This window comes from Melospiza georgiana, chromosome 2 (genome assembly GCF_028018845.1).
Source record: "Melospiza georgiana isolate bMelGeo1 chromosome 2, bMelGeo1.pri, whole genome shotgun sequence".
Classification (NCBI taxonomy): Eukaryota; Metazoa; Chordata; class Aves; order Passeriformes; family Passerellidae; genus Melospiza; species Melospiza georgiana.
In genome coordinates this window covers 18,581,724-18,604,495 of record NC_080431.1, presented here as the reverse complement: position 1 = coordinate 18,604,495, position 22,772 = coordinate 18,581,724, and the positions used below count along the sequence as shown (strand labels likewise).

Sequence of the window (22,772 nt, the reverse complement as noted above, 5' to 3'; positions counted from 1 at the left end):
ACATGCAAGTGCTGCCTGAAAGGAGAGATTGTGCTGTGTGCCCACAGCTCCTTCCTGGGAGCAGGTTAAACTTGGACAGGTCTCAAGTCAGAAATCACTGCAGTTTTCTTTCCATAAAACCTGTATTTCCCATACAGAGCAAGTATACCTTTCCAAGTATACCTGAGACAAGTATACCTTTCCAAGCAAATAAAAATGACATGGGAGATTTTTGTGCCATGGTCTGGCTTCATTATTTAGCCATAACAGCCTTTCTGCCTCTCACTCCCATGGTGCCTTTTGGTCTTCTTTCTTTTCTTATCAGCCTGTACAGACAGGATCTCATTGCCTCCATTTAGGATTGCCACAGGCAGCTCAGCTAAAGCTGCTGGCTGGGCTCTAATCATTTGCTGTGCATTGTAATTGTTGCTGTTTTGTGCTTCACTCCTTTTGCATTTCTCACCATGCTGCATTTACATGAGGGCTTCTGCAACTGCCTCGATACGTTGACCCGTTCCTTGGCTTCCTGCCATACTACATGAAATTCAAATTTCTTCACTTGCCCCTGCAAGAATCAATATAGTACCATCATTAAGCATATTCCATTACAATTTTTGTATACTACTTGCTTTGCTTTAACTGATACTTGCATCTTTTGTCTTCTCTGAATATCAGCATGTACTAGAAATTACTTCTGCCTGCTTAGCCTTTCTCTTTTCTCTCCTGTTGTTAAGTTCTTGTTCCCTGTTAATAGCTGGGGTTGCCAGTCTGAGACCAAGGCAGAAGGAAATGATGATGTCAGTGCCAGGAATAGTCACTAAATCAGTGTAGAGCAAAATTTCAGTGAGCCTGTATCTCTGCTTAAAGCCTCAGGGCACTGTCGTAGAGGATAATTTAACCATTTTTTTAATATTGACATAACTGAAGAGTTTTCTGAAGAGGCTCTTAGGAAGGTCCTGTAATTGGCTCATAAACTGGCTTTAACTACTAATGGATTAACTCCTTGTGGGAACAGGTTGGCTGTCACCCACTTTTTAGTCTGCTCTCTTTAGTACAGAGTACAGATGGTACTCTGTGTGCTTTTAAAGGTCTTTCTAGAGTGGGTATTGGAAAGCAATTGAGATGGTTTGAGCTGTAGTATGGAGGACAGTTCCCATATTAATAGTAGAAAAAAAGTCTGGTTTTAAACTTCTAAGAAATGTAGATGTTTAATGACATGAGAAGTTTGCAGTTTATTTGAAGTAATACTGGTTTTAGGGATGCATATGTGTTGACAGTATTTCTTCCTTCTATTTAATGAAGTAGGGGTTTTGCATTGGATGTAGTTGTATTGTAATACCTGTAATAGGATTTGATAGAATGGGGAAGTAGGGGCTGTGCTCATTAGCTTTCACTTGTTTTCTATATGTTATTTGTTGGCTTTGTATGAGTATTTGTCCCTGTTTTGCTATAAAATATCTTCAGTAAAATACGTGGGAAAGAAATTTTTGCTTGATCTAAGACACTAGCAGTTAATTCCTTTTCCTTTGCTCTCTCACAAGGAAATCACCATTGCCAGCCTTGTGTTAGCAAGAGTTGTGTGTGTGTGTGACAGAAATTTTGTGCTTACAGAACTTTTTTTGTGCTTAAGACCAAAAGCTAATCTGCATGCTGCATGGAGCTGCAAAAATAGTCGTAGGTCAGCTTGGGAAGGAATATGTTCAGGGTAACATGGGTTTAAGAACATCTTTAAATTTGTTGGACTATGATGATTTTCATCTGAACTGGAAATGGGGAAGAAAAAGTAGAGCTTACATGCGATTGCAGCTGTAATCTGAGTTTCAAGATTTCTGTTGTGCTTTTGTCATTGAGGCTTTGGGGAGTATTCTAAAAGGGAAAAAACCAAAACAGTTGCCTGCACAGCCTATTCCTCTGATGTCCTTAAGGCTGATCAAAATGGGAGTAGTTTTGAGTGTATAAATATATTTTGTATATAAATGTTTCAGAGTCAATGCCTCAAATACTGCAAAAATCTTTATTCTGAGGGAATACACGTGGAGTAAATTGCTGGTCCAGTTGAAGTGCCATTTGTCTGAATGAGGCAGGGTTTAATTTAGTGCCACAGATCTTTGTGGCAGAGTGAGTTGCCACATGAAGGTGAAAATAGCTCCAGTTAACTGTTAATCCTCTCAAATGTTAAGGAGATGGCAAGTGTTTATTTTTTGCTTTATAAGACAGAACTTGTTTGTTCACCAAAATAAACTCAGAAGGAGGGAGGGTATTATCCAGACACGATAGTGTACTGCTGAAGTTCCTCAAGGGGAGCAGTTTTCCTGGAAGGGCAGTGAGAGTGGTGGGAGGCTAGACTGGGGACCAGCAGTGTGGATGAGGACTGGATAAAAACACTGGTTTCAATTTTCCTGGAGAGATGCAATAATGTGATGGGAAAATGTCTTAAAATCATTATGGTAAAGCAAGTATTGATGTATTTTGTTCAGTATGGCTTTATCTTCTTGGACATTGTTCCATCCTTTCCTTTCCCTGGTTCGTTCTACCATGGTGGCATGGTCAGTGGTCACCAGACACTACCCAGTGCTGTAACATTTTCTGTCTGTGTGGGACAGAAAATAACTTTAAGGTGAACCAGGGCACATCATTGCAGGCAATTCCCAGGATGTGAGAACTGCTATCAGAGGAAATTGGTCTGTTCCCAGTACAAAACAACATTCAGGTGAGAAGAATAGTAGGAAATCTTGTTTTGGTACAAATAGATCACTTCCAAAAGTCAAGGAATAGGGACTTTTGAATTAATCTTTTACTGGAGTTCACTTACTGGGAGTGGGCATGATCCTTTGGCCTCAGATGATCATCCAGAGGACAAGAACTTGATTCAGTATGTGTATTCCATAGTCTTAGCCTCCTCACTCCCTGGGGACACGGACAAGTTAAAGTCATAGTGTGAATTGGTAAGAAATTTTGAGAGGGTTGGGATGTAATAATTCTAGTAGTTTTGATGATAAAGGCAGAGTGGAATTAAAAACCAAGATCGAGAAAACTGTGAGAATTTTTGTCTTACTCCAGAAGAAACTGGCCACTTCATCAAACCTCTTGACAAAAAAGGGTTGTGTGTGTATGTTAAATCCTCAGTGGACATCCAGTAGATTACTTTGTGGAAGTGGAGGGGAAGTGCAGTGCTTGTCTGAAGGTGCACAAACAGATGGAGCATTTGGTCAGACTCAGCCCAGGATACTGACACTGAGTCTGTCTAGGACATGAAGAATGATGAGAGCAGTCATACAGTGACACACTCTCCTGGCCTCTGAAAATTTATGATTCAGGGAATTTCTGAGCTAGACATGGTACCTTTCTGCTTATTAATGGTGAATGTACTTTGTCTGAATTTCAGACAAACCCCTCTGAAACATGTGAGTATAACTGGTTTATGAAGGCTGTAATAAAAGGAATAAGAAGGAGGCCTGGCAATAATTCTGCTTGCAGTGGAAGGTGTCAGTCAGTTCTCCTGTCTGAGAGCAGCTGCCATGTGCCCACCCAGGTGTGAGGTGTGCCAAGGTGCTCATGGAAGTCCATCATGCAGCCTTACAGCAAAGTTCCTCCTAAACCACTGGGAATGAGAAGGGAGCTTGTGCAGCTTTGGTGCAGCTTGTGGTGCAAAGCTGCACCAAAAGAAAAGAGCATTCAGGAATGATCTGAATATTGCAAGGAAGGGACACCACCTCTTTGCTGTTAGACAAAAAGACTGGACTGTTCTATTATGAAGTTACAGAGTAATAGCTTTATTTTATGCTCCATGAGAAGCCCAGTCACAAGGAGAGAGTATTTAGAGGTGTTCTGTTATCTCTGCAAGACAAAGTACTCAGGATAGAGCGTATGTTACAAGATGACTCTAGTGAGTAGAAAAGAAAAATTGGGAAGGAGAAAAAGAAAGTGAGAGAGCTAGAGAGACTGAAGAAGCTAAGTCATATACCCAGCTCTGGGAAATGTACTTTATCAAACAAGTACTTAGCATAAGCCAAAGATGCATTGTTTTGATGTTAGTTCTGACAAATCTACCACAAGTTTGCTTTTAAGTTGGTATTTGTCTGGTCAGGCGTACCTCACAAAGTACTGAGTGTTCAAGTAATGATTAGATCACTAGAGCAAGCAGGGAGGAAGTCTCCTGTCTTTAAAATGATGCAGAGCAGAACCTGAATATGGCCAAAAAATGTTCATATGAGGTGGAATGAAGTCTCAAGGTAAAGAAATGAAAGAGAGGTGGAAAAAGTGAAGGCTGGAAATAGAGGAATGACAAGATAGATGAGCAAACTTGCTAATTATCTATATTGATCTCAGAAACCAAGCAATTAAAATATATGGTGCAGTGATAGAAAGCAATTGTATTGAAAAAATGATGTATTTATTTTCTCTTGAGAAATCACAGTGAGAAAACTGTCTGATTTGAGAAGGAGAATGGGAATGGTGTGCTGGTCCCCACTCTAAGCTGAAAGTGGGGAAACAACTGTGCCTGAGTTGGTAGACTGAAGTGATTTATTCTGGAAAAACAGTAAATACCCGTATGAGTTTTAAGAGCAGCAGTGTCCCTTCTGGTTTCTTTTTTTGGTCTGTTTTTGCCTTGGCTGTCCATTCTGACACACAAGGAGGCTGATGACACATGTGCATCTTGAACTAATCACAAAGCCTGTAATTCCTAAACAATTTTGGGAGTTCCTGGGCAGGAGCATGGAATGCCTGTGGGCTTGGATCATTCAGATGTTGCTCACCTGTGTTAAGGCTGATCTTGAGTATGTTTGTGTAGGGGCTGTGTCAGAGATTACAGCCTCCAGTGCTGAGTTGGCAACCCAGAGGAAATGCCTGTACTGTCAGATATGAGCTACTCAGTCTTTGTTGAAAAATCTCTTCATGTTTTTTCAAGACTTTCTGCTCCTGCCACCCTCTCAGCTTCTGTAGACACAAGGGCATGTTTATGATATGTTTAGGTTTTTGAGGTTTTCTCTTGCGCACTGGGAATTTTCCATAGCTTATTTACTCTTCTGAAGGTTTGGTCATGAACCATATTGAAAACTGAACTGCCTTGTTTCTTGAAACCTGTTAATTTTATAAACCACAAGCAAAATACAGTGAGACAGCTGCATTGAGAGTTTTCTCCTATGACCCAGCACTAACCTTAGCTCTGCCCAGCCAGGCAAGCTGTGAGGGATGGCTCATTCTGCCCCAGCTGGGCTCCAGACAGCTAATGGTGAGAAATCACCAGTTGGGTAGACAAGATTCTGGCAGCCACCAGACTTTTTTTTTTTCTCTGAGGTCTAATGGGTTGACTTGTAATTCTTGAATAATTTTGATTGTCAGGGCTCTTTTTCATTATTCTAGTACATGTAAGTTAAGTTTATTCTGCAGATGACTAGAGCAGGGGCATTTTATTTTTACTGGCTTTGTTCACTGCTTCCCACTATGCCCCTCTTTCCCAAGATCATACCTTTATTACACTTTTTTTTTTCTTTTTCATCTAATCCAGATATGAACTGTCAGTCTAAGTAATGTGATGGCCTTGTGGCATAGTTGAGATTCCATTTTATTGTCTCTGAGAAGCTGACATTTTGTTCTAGCTCTTTCCTTGCTTGCCAAGTAAAGCCAGTGTTTTCGTACAAGGCTGGGAGAGAGGAGCAGTAATTGACTTAGCAACTTTCCCATGACTGAAGAAAATGGCTGTAAGAAAAGCAGCCCTGACATTACACTATCCTGTAGCTAAGGAGAGAGTTCTAACATGAGTCAAACAGACCTGTGCATTGTTGAATTTTGTTTCCTCTCATAATGCTTTATAAGAAACAAGAACCAGAATCATTGTCTCTCCAAACACAGCCTTCCTTCCTCAGAATCCTAAGTCTTCAGTCTTTTGCCTGATTTCTTCAACATTCTTAAACAATAACTGCTTTTAAATTACGTGAAAGGCTTGTGATACAGTCTGTTGATGTCTGTTTCCTGTTTTCCCACATTTTGTTTCTTTCAAGGTTGCTTTTGCTTTCCTTATTCCAGAAGTACACAAAGAAGCATCTTACTCTTAAGTCATCATGACTGCACAAGAACATCTGTGTATTTTGTTTTATTCTTTTTTCCTTTTGTTTTTGCTTTTTCCCCAGAGAACAGAACAACTACCCTACTGTGTAAAATGCCCCTCTAGTCTAGCCTAGTACTGATGCTCTCTCGTGAGTGATTCTTCAAGTGTTGTGATTGCTCCAGTGTTGCACCCTTCCTGATCACCAATTTGGGATTTCCTGAGCTGAAGGAGGCTTCTGGACCATTAAGCTTTAATAGCTGCCTACAAACCTCTACTCCATGAGTTTCTGTAGTGCTGATTTTAATCCACATATTCTTTCAGCCTTCACAACACTGTGTGGCAATAAATTTTGCAATTTCATTGTGTAGAAAAAGTACTTCCTTTTGTTTATTTTTAAACCTTCTGTCTGGTAATTTCATTATGTGCCCCTTAGTTCTTATTTTGTGAGGAAATGTTCTTCACACCATTCATGATTTTGTAAGCTGTTTGTGGATGGATAACTTCTGTTTTCTGAACTGGAGAGTACAGCCCTGGGAGAGCTATGGGTGGTTAGAAGCCATCTGTTGTTGTTCTCCATGTGTTCTGGAGAGCACACACAATTCAAATTATAGGTGCCCATTGATTTTCATTGCTGTGTTCTCTCCAAGCAGCTGGTGATACTGCTTGCCTTTTTAACCATTGCTGATGATGGATGTGATAACACAGGACTACCCACAATAAAAATCTTCAATTCTTCTATGTGGCAATATTAGAATAGATCCTGTCATTGTACACGTGTACAGTTAGGATATACATATTTTTTGCTTGGATGAGTTCGCACTTTTCATCATTTAAGTTCATCTGTGATGTTTTTTATTTTCTGTTTTGATTGTGTAGTGATTTGCAAACTCTGTATGTCCTCGAGTGTAGATTATGCTCTCTCTAGGATCACTTTCTATTTTCTACACACTCTGGAAAGAACTGCTTTTACTAAAACAGGAGTCATAGTCTCTCTGGCCACATGCTCTGACTGTTTCAATTTCACATAGTTCTTCTCTTATGGATGAGAGCTCGCTTGGAATCCATTCATCAGCAGCAGAAAATTGGCAGACTGCTGTAAAGTCATTGAGTTACTATTTCATTTTAAGGAGCTTCCAGACTGCTTTAAGGAAGCACTGGAACACAGGAGTTTGGTTTGACACTGACACTTGGTGTACAATTGTTCCGTTAGATAGGAATGTGTTCACGCCACATCTGCAATCCTAAAAGAATTACCAGTAGTCCTGCTGTGGCTCACTGGGCAAGTGTTTCTGCTGTGAATGTGGTCTTGTGGTCCTACTAGAGCAAAGACCCCTGGAAGGAAACTGGTCTGTCCTTTACTTGTAAGAAAATCAAGCTGCACCTGCCTCTCCATAAAAACTTTCTGCTGGTGCTTACTGGTTTTTCCTCCTGCACTGACAGATACTCTGTCAGAAGGCTGCAGTGTAAAATTACATGTTCTTTCTGTTCACATCTGCCCCTTTTAAATTTAAAAAGTGGCATTTCCCTTACAATTTTGAGTATTTGTATTACTACATGTGCAAAAAAAAAGCTTATTCTACACTTTTTCTGTAAGGTAAGCTAGGTGAATTTGGAGTAGGATTTGATTGCTTGCAAGCAGGCATCTGGTCTATTTATGAGGCCTCTGAGAGATGTGGATCTGTCAAATTTATGTGTTTTTCATGGGTACCTCCTGCCTATGTGGAGCAGCATCAAGGGATGGTGGAAGAAACTAAGTCATCTCAAATGGCACTGTATGCATTGCATTGAGGCAGTCAAATCATGTGTTTTGTGTGTTGTTTGATGCTGAGGGTTCCTGAAGCTTACACCATGGATTTCCAGCTGGTGCTGGGATAGAATCTGTGGCTTGAATTTCACTGTTTGTGTTGTAGCACTTTGTAATATCAGATATAATCTTAAACTACGTGGCTTTGGAGGTTTCTACATTCTGTCTCTGTGGATGGTGAACTTGTTGTGAAATAATTGAAGTCCAGAGATAAAAGCAGCACATGGCCTGTGCAATCCAGGCTTTTCCTAACTCTCTCTGTTGTTTTGATTTATGATTCCACTTGCATATCCAGAAAACACAACAGAATTTTGAACTAGTGTTAATGAATTTTTGTTCTAGTGTTAGTTAGCAATGAGGAGTCAGCTAGGTGAGGGCTGTGCAATTGGGAAGCTTGTGAGTTGGTGCATTACTGGGGGCTGTCTGTATTGAAAGACAGCTACCTAGCCTTCATTCTGAGGGGCCATGGGTAGGACAATTCAGCTAGGAATGTAATGTATTGTTTCAGCTACCTGTGTGTGCCCCTTAGTGTGGTGCTCAGTCTTCTTCTACTTGTAGTGCTCTCTGAACCTGTCTAGGTTGTGCCTTCTCTGGTACAAAAATGATTCCTGTATTGATGCAGAATATTACTTATTTTCTCCTTTTATGGAGGGTAAGTAATAACAGGCCTGTAGTTAAACTGTATTTAAAGTCTACACTATATGTAACCAAATAACTTGCCTTGTGGATGAAATTGTGGAGCACTATCTGGTACTGAATTGTTCTCTATCACTTATCCTTACATTCTTTTACATTGAAATTGCCGTCACTGAAAACAGTAAAATGGCTATTACTTTGCATGTGATGTTATAGCACCCAGAATTTAGCATGATACTTCACATTGCAATGATGGTACTGCTCACTTGCCCAGAGAGCTTTGTGGTTTGTCTTCACTGAAACTTTCCAGTGAAAATTGTGCAAATACATCAGCCCAGCAGGTTACCTGTTGGAAGCAGAACTTGTTGCTGGAGGGAGAGTTCTGGAAACTGGCTTGTCTGTCTGTGTTTCCAGCTGATGCTGCATTCCTCAGTAGGTTTTAACTTCTGAAACATGCAGCATTTTTTCAGTTTTTGGGGGTAGTTGTATTGGGTTTTTTCTACTTCTTTTTTTCTTCCCCAAAGAGATGTTGAAATGAGAGTGCAGAATTGCAGCTTTCCCACCGTTGTGTGCAGCAAACCCCAGTTTGTTCCATTTTTTCCCTCCAATGTCTCTGTTACTACTTGAGTGCAGAGCTGCTGAATATTTAGGATGGCTGTGTTATATGTCCTGGTCTGTAATTAACACAACTTTATAAATAAGCCCATGCCAAATTTTGCAAAAGCACTGAGGTCTTCATGAATGTTATTTTGAGAAATTATTTAGCTGCTTCTGGGATCTGTCTGTGTGGGTTTTTTCTTATATTTCTCTTACAGAATAAATTCTGGTTATGTATTTTGGTGAATAAATTGTCACAGAATTTTAAAGTGCTGACAGCTCCCATCTTGACAGCAGACTCCTTCTTCATGAACCTTAAATTGCTGTGCTTGCATAATAAAAATCCTTTGAGTTAAGGCTTTGCAGTAATTTAACAGTATTTTTGACCCTTATTAAAGTTAGTATTTAAGAACAGAATGTGTTGTCAAGTTCAAGTATAAATTAAATATTTCTGCTTAGTGACATTTAAATTCCCTAGTGTAAAGTGTTGTGAAAAAAACCCTATGAACATGCTTCAGTTTTATTTTCCCTCCAGCTTCTTTCCATTAAATTAATGTATTTGTCTTCATTTTCTTCTTTTCTAGAGTTTTGGAGTGCCAAGGGCTGCCCATTGTGAACGGGCAATGTGATCCCTATGCCACTGTTACCTTAGCAGGACCCTCCAGGCAAGTATTGCACATTCAAGGGCTTCCCTTTTATAAGGGTGGTTTCTGTTTCCTTTGTCTATTAGAAATTTGCTTTCTCCTATGGACAGCTGGGAGTATTTAGACACTGCTAGAATATGTTAAATGTTGGGGTGGGTGTGTGTATGAGCTACTGAATTATGCTAGAGTAAGTGATTTGAGACTTGTTTCAGTTTTGATTTATGTAAAGATCTGAATAATTTGAATATCCAAGAGTATATAATTTGTGGTTAGTCTTAATTTATGCATCTTCTCACCTCACAGTTGGAGGCCAGTTTTTGAGCAAATTCATTGCCTAATTTTGGGCAGGGTGGAAGAGAAATGTGAATACATCAACATCTTGCCGAGTATGCACGTTTGCATGTGAATATTTAAGAGTGTCTTCACTTTCAAGGTGTGACAAATTAATATGTATGTCAAAAACCCTCAATGGCTCAGTCCTGTAATTTGATATATGCAGACATAATATCATGGATAAAATTTGGAATGAGGTTTTAGTGATGAGATTCTGCATGATACTCTTCAGTTCAAATTTGGGATTCAATTTTCCCATCTGTTATGAAAATTTTCTCTGCTGTTGGATGTCGCTGGTTTTTCTGCTTATCTAGTCATCTTTTATGTCTGTGTCATTATAGAAACAAAACAGCTCTGCTGTGACCTCAAAGAATCAAATTCGGTGGCATGGGTTATTAATGATGTTTTACAACAATTTGTTGCAAATACTATAAATAAGAAGCATTTTTGACAAATATTTACCTTGCACGCAGAGAAGTCTTTGAGCCTGTCTGTATTCTGCATCTTTGTCTTGGTGTGTTGTGCCTTATCTCCATTAATGGAATTGTGTATTTGACTTGTGCAATTCATTTTAAGGCTGTAACTTGTTTCAAATGACTGGCTGGGTGTCTATTATTGAAACAGTAAGGAGACTGATTGACTAACTCTTAAATGTCTGAATTTACCTTTGTCTGCTTCCCTATGCCCCCAGTCTGAATAATGTGTGACTATTGATAATGAACTTCCTTCAGAATAAGGAGCCTAGCCTTATCCTATTCCTATCTGGGTTTTGGTGGGGGGAGAAGGCTTGCTTCCTATCTCCAGCAAGCAGCATGCAGCTTATTCCTATTCACTGCTTTGTAATTGCTCAATAATTGTGCTGCCTTAATCACCTCCCGTTCTACATCCTGCTTCCCAGTCCCCTCCCAGATGGGTTTATCAGTAAAGAGGCTGATTGGCAAGTGTGACTGATGAGATGGGGTTGGCAATCTGTGCTGTGTCCTGGAGGAGATTAGTGTCTCTTATCTCTCAGCTTCTCCTAGGAATAGTGGGATATTCTTAATCTGTACATCATTCTCCTCTCTGGATTTTCCAGTGCCTCTCATTTTAGAGTAGGAAAGCTGCTTTATTCAGCTGCAATTATGCAATGACAAGCATAAAAATTTCAGCAAAAATGCTGCTGTTTATTATGTGATTTGTACTTAGAGTCATCAGACTTCCTGACAGAAACTCTTTCTGTGCCTGAATTATGGATGGAAAAATATTGTATGCTGGTGGACAGGCTCATTCAACTCACATGGGAAGTCTGGGAATTAGATCCAGCTCCCCTTGACCTCTGTGAAATACACAGAGTTGTCCAGTGAATATAAGCAGTTACAAGCTATCTAAGCAGCTTTGGTGATGAGAAATGAACGATAGATTCTGGGATGTAATGATTAGTAGGTCAGTTTTCCACATGGCTGATGTGCCTCTCCGTCTGCATCTGTTTTATCTATGCCTGCAGAGCTGTAGGGTAAGATTGGTGACACAGGACAGCACACAGCTTTTCTCTTGTAGGTAGTGAGAACAAATCAAGCATAGGTTCATAGCATGTGGAAGCCATCAGACAGCTGTTGGCTGGCCTGTGAGAAATGCATGGGCTGGCTTGAGCCCAGCAGTCAATGTCTGTGTTCTCAAAGGCAGGCACAGGCGGATGGCACGGCCCGTGGGGGATGAATGGGCACTGCAGAGCTGGGTCAGGCCTGCTGAGTGCTTGGGAGGAGCTCTGCCACATCTTATGCCTTCAGGACAATAAAAGTACAGACTTCTGCTCAGCACTGGTCATAGTAATCCACCACTGTATTAACTAAGTGCTGCTGGTGCTGCAGGAAAAGGGATGTTCATACAGCAATAAAAATATTCTTACCGAAGAAACCATTCTGGATTTTTTGATTGTCACTGAAAAGCAGTGATTGATTTTTCAGACCAGAATCATAAAATATGACTCACAGAAATAGCTAGGCTAGTCTTTGTCTCCTGTGCTTTTAGATTATGAGGAATTTTTGAGTCACACAAGACTGACTGTCCTCCAAATGTTGCTGTTCAGAGCCCTATTCTTGCCAGTTTGTACAGATAAAAGATTCTACTATGTCAACCAAGTGAAAGAATAAGGGTTCAAGGAGTTGTGTTTAAAATAGGATAACAAAATGTGATTACTGCCACTTTAGAGAACTAGGAATGCATTGAATCTCTCTCTTAAATGTGTGCAAGTGTCTGTGCCTTGCTGTGCTGGAGCCACATGGCATTCCAGTTTTATCAGATAAATCAAGTGGCTGGCTATTTCCTCCTCAGTGGCTCTCTTCTAGGATCACACTTCTACTAATGTTGTTTCTTACTCTTTTTTTTTGTTTTTGTTTCCTTAATTCAGATCAGAAGCCAAAAAGACTAAAGTTAAAAAGAAGACCAACAATCCACATTTTGATGAAGTGTTTTATTTTGAGGTTGGTATTTCAAAGGAGCGGGTGATAAGCTGAAATACTATACTGTGGATAGTTGGCACAGCATCCTGCTCCATGTTGTGCCAGCTGTCATCTTTGAAGGCTGTTTCAAAGCATGGTGTGGGGGAAAGAAGTACCAGGGCTCAGACTGGCTGTCTGCTGAAGGAGCAGTATCCTGCTTTCACCTCAGGTGCTCTGTAGGAAAAGCTTCAAGTTGGGCACTTCTGAGCAACAGGCTTTACGTTTAATCACAACTCACCCCACGAGAGTTTTGGAAAAAACACATTTAAAAATAAGTTCAAAAAACCTGAACAAACCACACATGCAGAGAAATTATATTTTTTCTTAGTCTGTGTTTTTATAGCTGGTCTACCCTGTTTTTCCCAGTCACTGGGAGGAAGGTTATCTCCTTAGGAATACTGAAAACTGTAGAGGAAAAATACACTTAAGCTGGTTGTTCTGGCTGTCTACCAGTCTGCTGCAATACTAGTGCCTTTTCTCCAAGTGGGTAAAACCTCTATAGCTTTATTTAATACAGAGCATTTTCAGCAAGTCCAGTTAAGATAAAGTATAACTTCTATGAAAGTCCTCATTTTGGTTCCTTTTGGCAAGAGTAGCTCTAATTGTGGTGTGTCCATACATATATGTGCATGTGTTTATAATTTAGATCTCTCTTGAAACTTTTCATTTTGTCTTCTGAACTATGGGTATCATTCTCTTTTTCTCTGGTGTGTGCTTGACTGTTCTATTTCAGTAGACACCTCAAGAAAGTATCTGTAATTGTGAAGTTGATAAAATAAAAGCTAGGAATAAAAGCTAGAGTGGCACAGTGCAGTTGGCATGGATTGAAAAGCTCTTTCTGCTCATGTGATCTGAAAGATACAAGCCATATTTGCATTAGAAATTGTTGCTGCCATAGGGATGGCACCTAGGGATGTGGTTTCTGGGATCAGCTCTATGCCACAGCCACATGAGGAAGGGAAGCTGGGGGACAGAGGAGCCATACAGGTGCTGTTGCACTGTGCAGATCTGAAGTGTCATTCTTGACATTGCTGTCTTCCCTCTCCTGCAAACCACTATCTTTGCCTAGGAGCTAGTAGTTGTACTGACCAATCAAAGTCTGGCATACCAGCAGCAACTTGCTCTTGTTGATGTAATGTGTTTGGATTTAAGGAACAGATTTAGCAAGTTCCTGATTGGCAGGAGCACTTTCTGTAGTGCCTGAGGGCTGGAAGCCATGAGGGTAGGCCAGGACAGCTTTCTGAGGTGATCTTTGCTCTGCTAACCCAGCCCATCTCATCCTAGGATATAGGATGTAGCTCCTTGCAGTGAGCTCTTGTGCCCCAGTTCCTGGCTCCATGAGGCTCTGTGGAGTTGCTGGGCATAGTTAGAGGGGCAGAGGTGCTGTGAGACCAAGTGCTGAAACTGCACTGAGGTGTCTGTGTGTTCAGCCAGGATTTCAGTCCCTCACCTGGCCCAGAGCTGTGGTCTTTGGCAGAGATACGAGAGTGATGCTCTATGTAAGTAAACTAAGATGGGCTTCCTTATTGTAACACAGGCAGTTCTGGAGGAGCCTGTCAGTGAGAACCTTTTCATGAGAATGTAAGACTGTAAGCCACAAAAACTTCACCTGATTCCTCATCCTTTTGTGTGCTGCAGAAACAGAAAATGTTTGGTATTTAAACACTGAACTTGGCAGGTGGTGCCATGCTGGGAGAGGAAGGAGAAAAACAAAGCATCTTCCAGCTGGAGTTGAGAGAGGGAGGGCTGGGGCTTGCTTAGCCTGCCTTTATGTGAGAGCTGGGTTGTGTGCAAGTACCAGCAAAAGTAAAACCTGAACTCAGGCCCATGACACAGTTCTGCTAACTCAGAGCAAAATGAATTCTGTGCTGGTAAAAGCAGAGCTTGGGAAATGACTGAATCAGCCAGAGCTCTGAAATATAAACAGTTCTGCAGACAGAGCCATCATAGATTTATGTCATTTTGGGAGTAGTTAGTACAAATCAGGCTAAACATCTTCAAGGAACAAGGTTCAGTAAAACTGCTGTGACTGGGAAATACATTCACTAATGAGGTGTGGGCAGACCTGTGGCTGGTGCATGCAAAGGAAGAGCTCCAATTCCTGTGGAGCTGAGAGATCCATGCTGTTGACAGCAGTGTCACTTTCTGCTCCTGAACAGCTTCATCAGCTTTTCTGCAGCCTGCTAGCACAGTGATTGTCCAAGCCTCCAAGGAAGAAGCTGGTCTGTAAAAGACAGTGTATGGGTGCTTTCCTTTCTACAACCAAAAAGTTACACAGATTTAATTTTCTAAGTGAAAGATAGCTTATTGTTGGTTTGGGAAATAGAAGGGCTTATTTGAGGGGTGTGGTGAGTGAAACTTGCACCTGATAGTCAGAGCCATTTTCACCACTGCTTCAGCTGCAATGTGGTGTGGAGCTGTGTGTGCAGCTACAGGAAAATGGTCCTCTTACAGGAATTCAAGAAGGAAGTGCTGGGGACCTGTTTGTAAACTTGCATGTGCTGAAAAAGACCTGAGCAGCTGACAAATGGCTTGCCAGCTTTCCCAGGTGAAAGGGACAACACAGCAGAGTTATGCCCCCTTTATTGTACAGTGTTATGGGTCAGCTACTTTAGCACAGTGGACTGGAGGTTCCTCATCTCTAGTTCTGTACAGCTATCCCTTTTGGAGTATCACTCTTGAGCTGTATTGATCTCCACACTAAGTAGCCATATGGGTGAACAGAGATGTCATAAATGCAGATTCCAGCAAAACTTCTGAGAAGGTGTTTACTTAGAAGGGACATGCCATAAGTTACACCTATGCTACAGCTTTTTGTAACAACTCCTGTGTTACAGATAGAAAGAGACTTAAAAGTTTGTTTCATTATTAAAAATTGCACCATAAGCTTCACAATGGTAGTAGAAACTGTCATTTGCAGGCCTGTAGGACACTCTGCAGAAACAGTGAAGTGTTTGCAAGGCTGGGGTGAGGAAGTTTGTGTTTAACTGCTGAAGTTGTACACTGTATTTAATTCCACTGCACTCTTGGGCTTACCAGCTGAATTTGATTCCATTAGTGTGAAGCATTTGGTCTCCAGTGCTGCTGGTAGTCTCTTTTAGTTCTTGTGTATCATTTTGAAAATGTCGCCTGCCTCACACATACACAAATAAAAAGGCTCTGAGTGTCCTCTGCCAAAGATTGTTTTCTGGTTTCTCTCCACTTAGGCAACTGTATCATTGCCCCCCTCAAGTGCCATTTGCATCTCATGTACAGTACAAAACCAAACAGTCAAGTTTACAATAAAAGCCAGTTTTTGTGGGTGAGGAGTATTCAGCCACAAGCATATTCAAACATACAATAAAGTTCAGCTTCAGTGTGCAACCAAGAGCTGAGCCCACACATCATCATACACCCTTGCATTTGATCAGTTCCTGCTGTGGTTTCAGCTGGGTGGGGTAGCCTTTTTCTTGAGTTTCTGACGCACCAGGCAAAAGTACAACCACCAAACTGTTCTTACAATCATGGTAGAAAACATTTTGTACAAACATTTAAGAAATGTTTTTACAAAAACTTTCTATGCTAATACTCTATACTTTTTTCCTTTTTTCTTTGCCTGTGCTTTCCACTTAATCAGTCTTGCAAATATGGTTGGTGAACTGTGCAGCTGCTTTTATATTCTGATATGAGTAACACAGGCTAGGGTCTCTTGGTCTGCTTGGTGTTTGTTGTATGGGCAAGTTAAATTAACTTCCAGGATATCAGGACAGGAAGAACTTCCTAATTTTAATTGGATACACTGCAAAATGTTTTTAAGGGTGGTTGTGGTTCCTCCCCCATGCTCTGCAAAGTGCCTCAGGGCATTTGTTGTACAGCTGTGTTTAAAACAAATATTAATTGCCCTTTTCTTTCCCTGGATGGATTATGGAAGTGGTGCTCCTTTCAATGGTGTTTTTTGTTGTCAATGTAAACTTAAAGTGCTGTAGTAATAAAGATGGTCTTCCCTGTAAAAAAAAGTACGGAGTATCTGCTTTCTCTTGGTAATGATTGTGTAACCACCACTTTATAGTCAGTAGTCTGTTATTCAACATGTTTACTCACTTGCATGAATGTTTTCAGTATCAGGACTGAAGTTACTGCCGATAGTAAAATACTGTGCTCTTCCAAAACTTTGTGAAAGTTACATCAGAATGTTTTTGTATCAGATCAAGCTGCTAAAAGTTTCCTCCTTTTTATTAGGTTACAAGACCTAGTAGCTACAACAAGAAATCCCATTTTGACATTGAAGATGTAGATGAAGTGGACAAAATGGAGATTAGGTAATATAAAATGCATTATTAGCACAAAATTGTCTTCCAGAATTGTGTAACTTTGTAGTAGACTCTGTTTACAAAGTGGAAAGTGTGGTTTTTCTGTTGATAAATCAAGATGAGTTTTTGTCACTGTATCTGTATGTTTATTTAGCTCCACTGTCCTGCAGATTCTATCTTGAATATGTGTGGTGGTTCTGATGCAGGAGAGATCCTTATTTTCCTTGTTTCCCATGTGCACTGTGTGTATACTGGTATAATTGTCATTAAGCACAGCCTTTTGTGTCTGGGCTCTCCTTTCCTCCCTCCCTCAGTTTCCCAGGACAGCCCAGAGGCTCTGTGATGCTCTAAGTTACAGAGTATATTTTCTTTTATCACTTAATTTTAGCAACCTGTATAAGGTCCTTCTTCCCTGAAAGGAGACTCCTGAACTCAAGAGTTTTCCTGGGGCAGAGACAAGTTTCTCATCTCTTTTGCCTTCCAACTGTAACCCTTTATTGCAAGATTTGGTGTGATAAAAATGAAATCAATTGCACAGGAAAAAAGCAATTCTGATTTCAAAGCCAAAACCATTCCACCCCACCCTGTGCCGCCCTCTCAGTACAATTTTAAAACCTGCTGAGGCCAGTCAACATTGTCTGTGGGGACAGGTGAGTATAAAAAGGGGTGAGAAAACAATAGGAGGTGCAAAACTTGAAAGTGTCACATGTGTCTTAGCATCAGATACTATTGGAACTTGGAGGCTTGGTCCATCTGATGCACAGTAAAGGAATACTGCTATTTCTGCATCAGGTGGTGAGAAATTCCCCTCTCCTTTATGGTAGAAGAATAGTAGCACTGCCTCCCTCCCCATATGTTCTTGCTAGAGAGGCAGTGAGGTGTCTCCCAGAAGGTTCCATAGTTCCTTCAGAATCACAGCTGGCTCTAAGGAAAGGAGGGGAGACCAGGAGAGGGGAACAATACTTCCTCCCAGCAAGCAAAACACATCTGTGTTCATGAATGGATGGAGGGCTGTTCTGGTGTGACAGCTGCTGGCTCATGTAGCCTGTCAGTGCAGTGTGGCAGCACTACAGGAACATTGATAGATTTGTGTTTGCCACGGTTCTGAGGCAGGAAAGGGAAGCTATTCATAAATATATATTCATACATGAGAGAGGCAGGAGCTGTGCTGCTTCACAGAGAACATCTGTGTCAGGCAGTGCCAAGGTAGCTGGTTTAGGGCAAGCCACAGCTGACTCATGGGAGCAAAAGCAAAGGCCCAGGTGCAGGGCTGAGCTGCTTTGGTGGTGTCAGTGTTGCAGCACAGCAGGTGACCCAGTCCTAGCACCAGACTGTATTTCTGCAAAGCTTTGCCTTGTGTAGGCAGATACAAAGCAGCATGCCCCATATTCTATGGGATCTATGTGATAAATGGGAAAATACACCATGTCTCAGAAGGCCCAGTCTAATCTTTATAACTATGGTGCCCAGCCATGCACTGATTTTAAATGAAAGCTAGGATTCTCTGATAGATTTTTCGATAGTTTTGAAGCAGACGCTAGATATTGGTGTATAGCAGTTACATATTGTTTAATATTTCAATGATTCCTATTTTATACTACTGGACTAAATGAAATTACACAGTTGTTTTACTTGCTAAGTATATTTTCTGGACAAATGACTCGTCTGCAGCAATAAAGGATGTGGAGCTGAGCTTCAGAAAAGTCTATAATTCCTGAAAACCAATACAGCACAGTGTGGTACAGATAAATAGTTTTAGAGGAAGCTTGCAAAATAGTTGGGAAAAGATTAAGCACTTAAATAACAGGCAAAAGCAGATAAAGTGTCAGTCTTGGTTGGGCAAATTCTCCTTAGAGCTTTTGTCCCCCGTGGGACAGTGTGTTTTTGTTTCCATCTTGGGTTCCCCTCCCACCCCCGCTTACTTCCTCCACTCTGTTTAGTGAGAGTCAGAATGCCCCCAGGCCCTCTGGACAGATCATACAATTTATGGGTTTGGGGATTTGTTTTCTTTTTCCTCTCCTGAGAAAGATACAATTCCACAGGGTAAAGAGGAGACTTAGTCTCTCATGATTTCTTTCTAAAGCTATGAAAAGTTTTCTCTTTTTGAGTGGGTGTAGGAAGTTGTAGGCTGGGCATATCAACACTTGGGGACCAGATGTTCTGGTGAATTCATTGTTTCTCCTCCCCCTCTCTCCTGTTTGTTTCTTTCTGTGACTACAATCTGACCAGTTTCAGAATAACACTTGTCATAATTTTGTCTTCTAAAAATATTGGGAAACAGTGATCTTTTAGACTCTGAGATCTGTGTATTAACATTTTTAATAAGTCCTGTTTATTCTTTATACTCCAAGAGCACCACGCAATAACTTCAGAATTTGCATGCCTGCTTTGCTTACTGTGTAGTGTGAGATCTACTTTGAATTTTTATTTCCTGTTGTACAGATCCTTTGCACTGATTTTTTTTCTGTAACTTTGGGGAAACCCTTTAGCTGTCTGTGTTTGAAAATGATATTGCTAGTTGGTATCTTAAATGAGTTTGGATAAACTAGAAACCAGTAGCCTGTAAATACTTGGTAAATTTTAAGTTTGGCTGTGTAAAAAGGCTTAAAGAGTCCTCTCCTCTTGAAGCTGCTTTTTATCTGTCTGAACTGGTTTGCAAGATAATAACCCATCAAATATGGAGAAAGGAGAGAGAAGGTCGAATTTTCAAAGAAGTTTTTTTCCGTTTGGAGAGTTCTTGCCCTGCAGAAATACTGTCCAAATTATCAGTGTCCAAAGAACTTTACCTAGCAGGAATGGAGTGTGGGCTGATGGTGTGTCTAGTGTATGACAGCTGGGGCAGGAGACACTGTTGAGAGATTCAAGGCTCAGAGGATTTAAAAGTAACACATTCTGTGCTTGCATAAGATAGATAAACCTTTAACAGGGCTGTCAACATCTGTTCCTTGGCCAGTCTGCTCTGACTTGCTTGGCACCAGGAGGGTTGTGTAAATACATCCACAACTGGATGCCTTTGCACCTTATCCAAGTTGAAGTTGCTCTTCTAAAAATTGTCATTAGTTGAAAACTTGCATTTCTTTCCATGTACCATCTTTCCTCCCAAAAGTTTAGGGCACATTCAAGCTGTCACTTAGCTGCAAAATAGTCAGCTGATCTTGTTTTTTAATAAAAATAGCTCTTAGAGAAAATCTTAAAATACATACAGAAACAAATACCCTGGAGTGTGAAACCCTTGCCTCAAGGTGGGTGTGGTAGCGTTAACCTACATGCTGGGTTGGACACCAGTACTTCTGCTTTGAGTCTCAGTGCAGTTGTTTTCCATCCAGATGTTGAAGAGCATATGAAAAGGAAGAAAGGATCATCTACAGATAGATACCAGAACTTCCCAAATGTGAGGGACCAAGTGCCAGAATTTGTGTAAGGTTCAGCCAGTACACAGACTGTACTGAAGGTAGAACCATCCTACAGCTTTAACTCCACAGAACCAGTTTAGGTGCCATAAGTTTGTATGCTTGACACAGGAGTCTTCCTAAGAGCTAGAAACAGGGAAAAATGGTGTAGAACTAATTCTGTAAAGCTGCCACTTAGCTGTTAGTAATCCCAAATTAGGGACTGACAATATGTAGTCCTTAAATAACTTCATGCTTTTTCACCTGGTGTCCATTTTACCTGTATTTTTTCATTATCTGGGGTAGCCAGACAGCCATCTGAATCTTTATCAGTATGGACAGTAGAAACAGTACAGATGAGAAAAGTTAATCTAAATTATATTTTTCACTGATGTTTTATGGAGGTGAATTGTAGGGCTTCTGAAGTCTAAGGTAAGATTATCTCTTTACTATTTGGAAATGATTGCTGTACAGTTTCAAGTCTTTCTAACTCATAGACTTCAGGGGGAAAACCCTAACAAATTTGGAAGAAATGTTGGGGTTTTTTATTATTATTAGTATTATTTTAATTTCTTAATAGTATTTTAAATTATTTGTTTTTATTACAGGGTTGATCTTTGGAATGCCAGTAACTTGAAGTTCGGTGATGAGTTTCTAGGAGAACTGAGACTCCCTTTGAAATTTCTCCGACAGTCCAGTTCTTATGAAGCATGGTATTTGACATTTTTCTTTTGGAGAATAAGTAGAAACATATGTCTACTCTGAAGACTTAAGAGTAATTATTGCTATGTGATAAAGTTTAAATTGATTTAATTTGTATCTTTTTTGTAAGCAAGCCAAAGTAATCTTAGCAAGTGTAAGAACAAGAAGTTTTGATAATGTGATTAGAGGTTTCAGTCTGCCTCTCTGTAGCATGTGGGAGTTCTAGTATGTTGTTTTTATATTATTTACTGCAGTTCATCAGCAGTGCTATGGTTTTAGTGTGTGGGTTTTTAATCATATCTACAAAAATCTTTGTGTTCAGAACTTCCCATGTTGCAGTTGGTGCAAAACAGACTGGCAAACTTAATTAAGTCTGATTCAGAACTCTCAAGAGTTTGGTACATATATAAATACTTTGTGTATCTGTAGAGTTTCTCTATGCTCATATATACCCTGAGAAAATCTTGTGTTTCAGCACTAAGTTTCTGTCCTATTTTTTGCACATCAGGTATTTTCTGCAGCCCAGAGATAATGGTAACAAGTCATTGAAGCCTGATGACCTGGGTTCCTTAAGGTTAAATGTGGTTTACACTGAGGACCATGTTTTTTCCTCAGACTACTACAGTCCTCTGCGAGATGTCCTGCTAAAATCTGCAGATGTTGAGGTAATTTGCTTGTGTTGTTTGTTGTTTCCTTGCAGATCATCTTCACAGGGGTCTCTGAAGATTTGTCACTATCTTGCTGACACCATAGTTGTGTAATTACCAGAGAGGTCAGCTCTTCCTTTTCAGACTTCAGAGTGTTTTTAAGCTCTGCATGTCCCTTGTGCTTGTTTTCAGTCCTTGCAGAGATCTTTATCTGCATTCTGTGGGTGAAGGCAGACCCAGGAACACAGTGGTTTTAGCAGCAGCACCTTCTTGGTGATTTTTTAATTTCAATTGTTTACCTTTACTGGACAGGAGCAGGTTTTTTTGCATAATTGGGAAAAACCCAAACCAAGAACTAATCCTGAAACATCAGAGATTTGGACCATGTGTCCCTTTATGTGTACTTTTTACAGTTGTAATGGTGCTTTTGTTTTTTCACTAAAAGAACTCCCTCTCTGTATTCATTGGGACTTGAAATTGCAAAGGGTTAGATAGAGTTTCTTTCTCTTCATTTGCTTCCCAGGCAAGTGACATTTACTGAAAAGACAGCCATTAAAAATGTGGGAGATAAGAAGAGCCTGTACTGTAGTAGTCTTTTAATTGCTGCCCTCTTGTGACCAGAACCTACAGCCCACACAAACTGGGATGTGGCATCCACCCACGTTATATACAGACATTTTGGTGACTGGCCATTGCAACTGTTGTGGGGGGTTCTGCATTAAGGAACTAATGGGAATATAAAGAAAAAATGGTTGTTCTGGAAGGATTTCTCAAAGTTTTTGTCTTCCACTGTTCAGCCTGTTTCAGCATCAGCTGCACATATTTTGGGTGAAGTTTGCAGAGAAAAGCAGGAAGCAGCCATACCTCTGGTCAGGCTTTTCTTACACTATGGCAGAATTGTGCCTTTCATAAGTGCCATTGCGAATGCTGAAGTGAAGAGAACTCAGTAAGTACCAAAACCACACTGCTATCAAAAATACCTAAACTGCATTGGCTAGTGCTAGAATCCTCCACTCAGTTTCTAGAAATATGCAATTTCAGAAGAAAATGCTGGAGTCATTCCTGTTCTTCCTAGCTGTGTGGCAGAGTTCTTTTGAAATTCTTTCACTGCTCTCAAGATCTGGTTAATTTGACCTTGAGGAGGAGTTCCCATCATTTTTTGTGGAAATTATTTGCAGGACTATTCCAACATGTGAGAGCAGGGATTTTTACTCAGTCTTAAGTAT

At 40.5% G+C, this 22,772-nt stretch overlaps 1 protein-coding gene across 1 annotated transcript in view; it reads left to right on the top strand.

Annotated features, from left to right (window-relative positions):
• The window catches only part of RASA3 (RAS p21 protein activator 3), a 129,279-nt gene that overhangs the window by 85,974 nt on the left and 20,533 nt on the right, over positions 1 to 22,772 (top strand). Inside the window, exons 6-11 of the mRNA XM_058045064.1 lie at positions 9,650 to 9,730; positions 12,429 to 12,501; positions 16,738 to 16,817; positions 20,806 to 20,910; positions 21,408 to 21,564; positions 22,344 to 22,492. Of these exons, the coding sequence (XP_057901047.1) occupies positions 9,650 to 9,730; positions 12,429 to 12,501; positions 16,738 to 16,817; positions 20,806 to 20,910; positions 21,408 to 21,564; positions 22,344 to 22,492 (645 nt within the window). The remainder of the gene's footprint in view (positions 1 to 9,649; positions 9,731 to 12,428; positions 12,502 to 16,737; positions 16,818 to 20,805; positions 20,911 to 21,407; positions 21,565 to 22,343; positions 22,493 to 22,772) is intronic.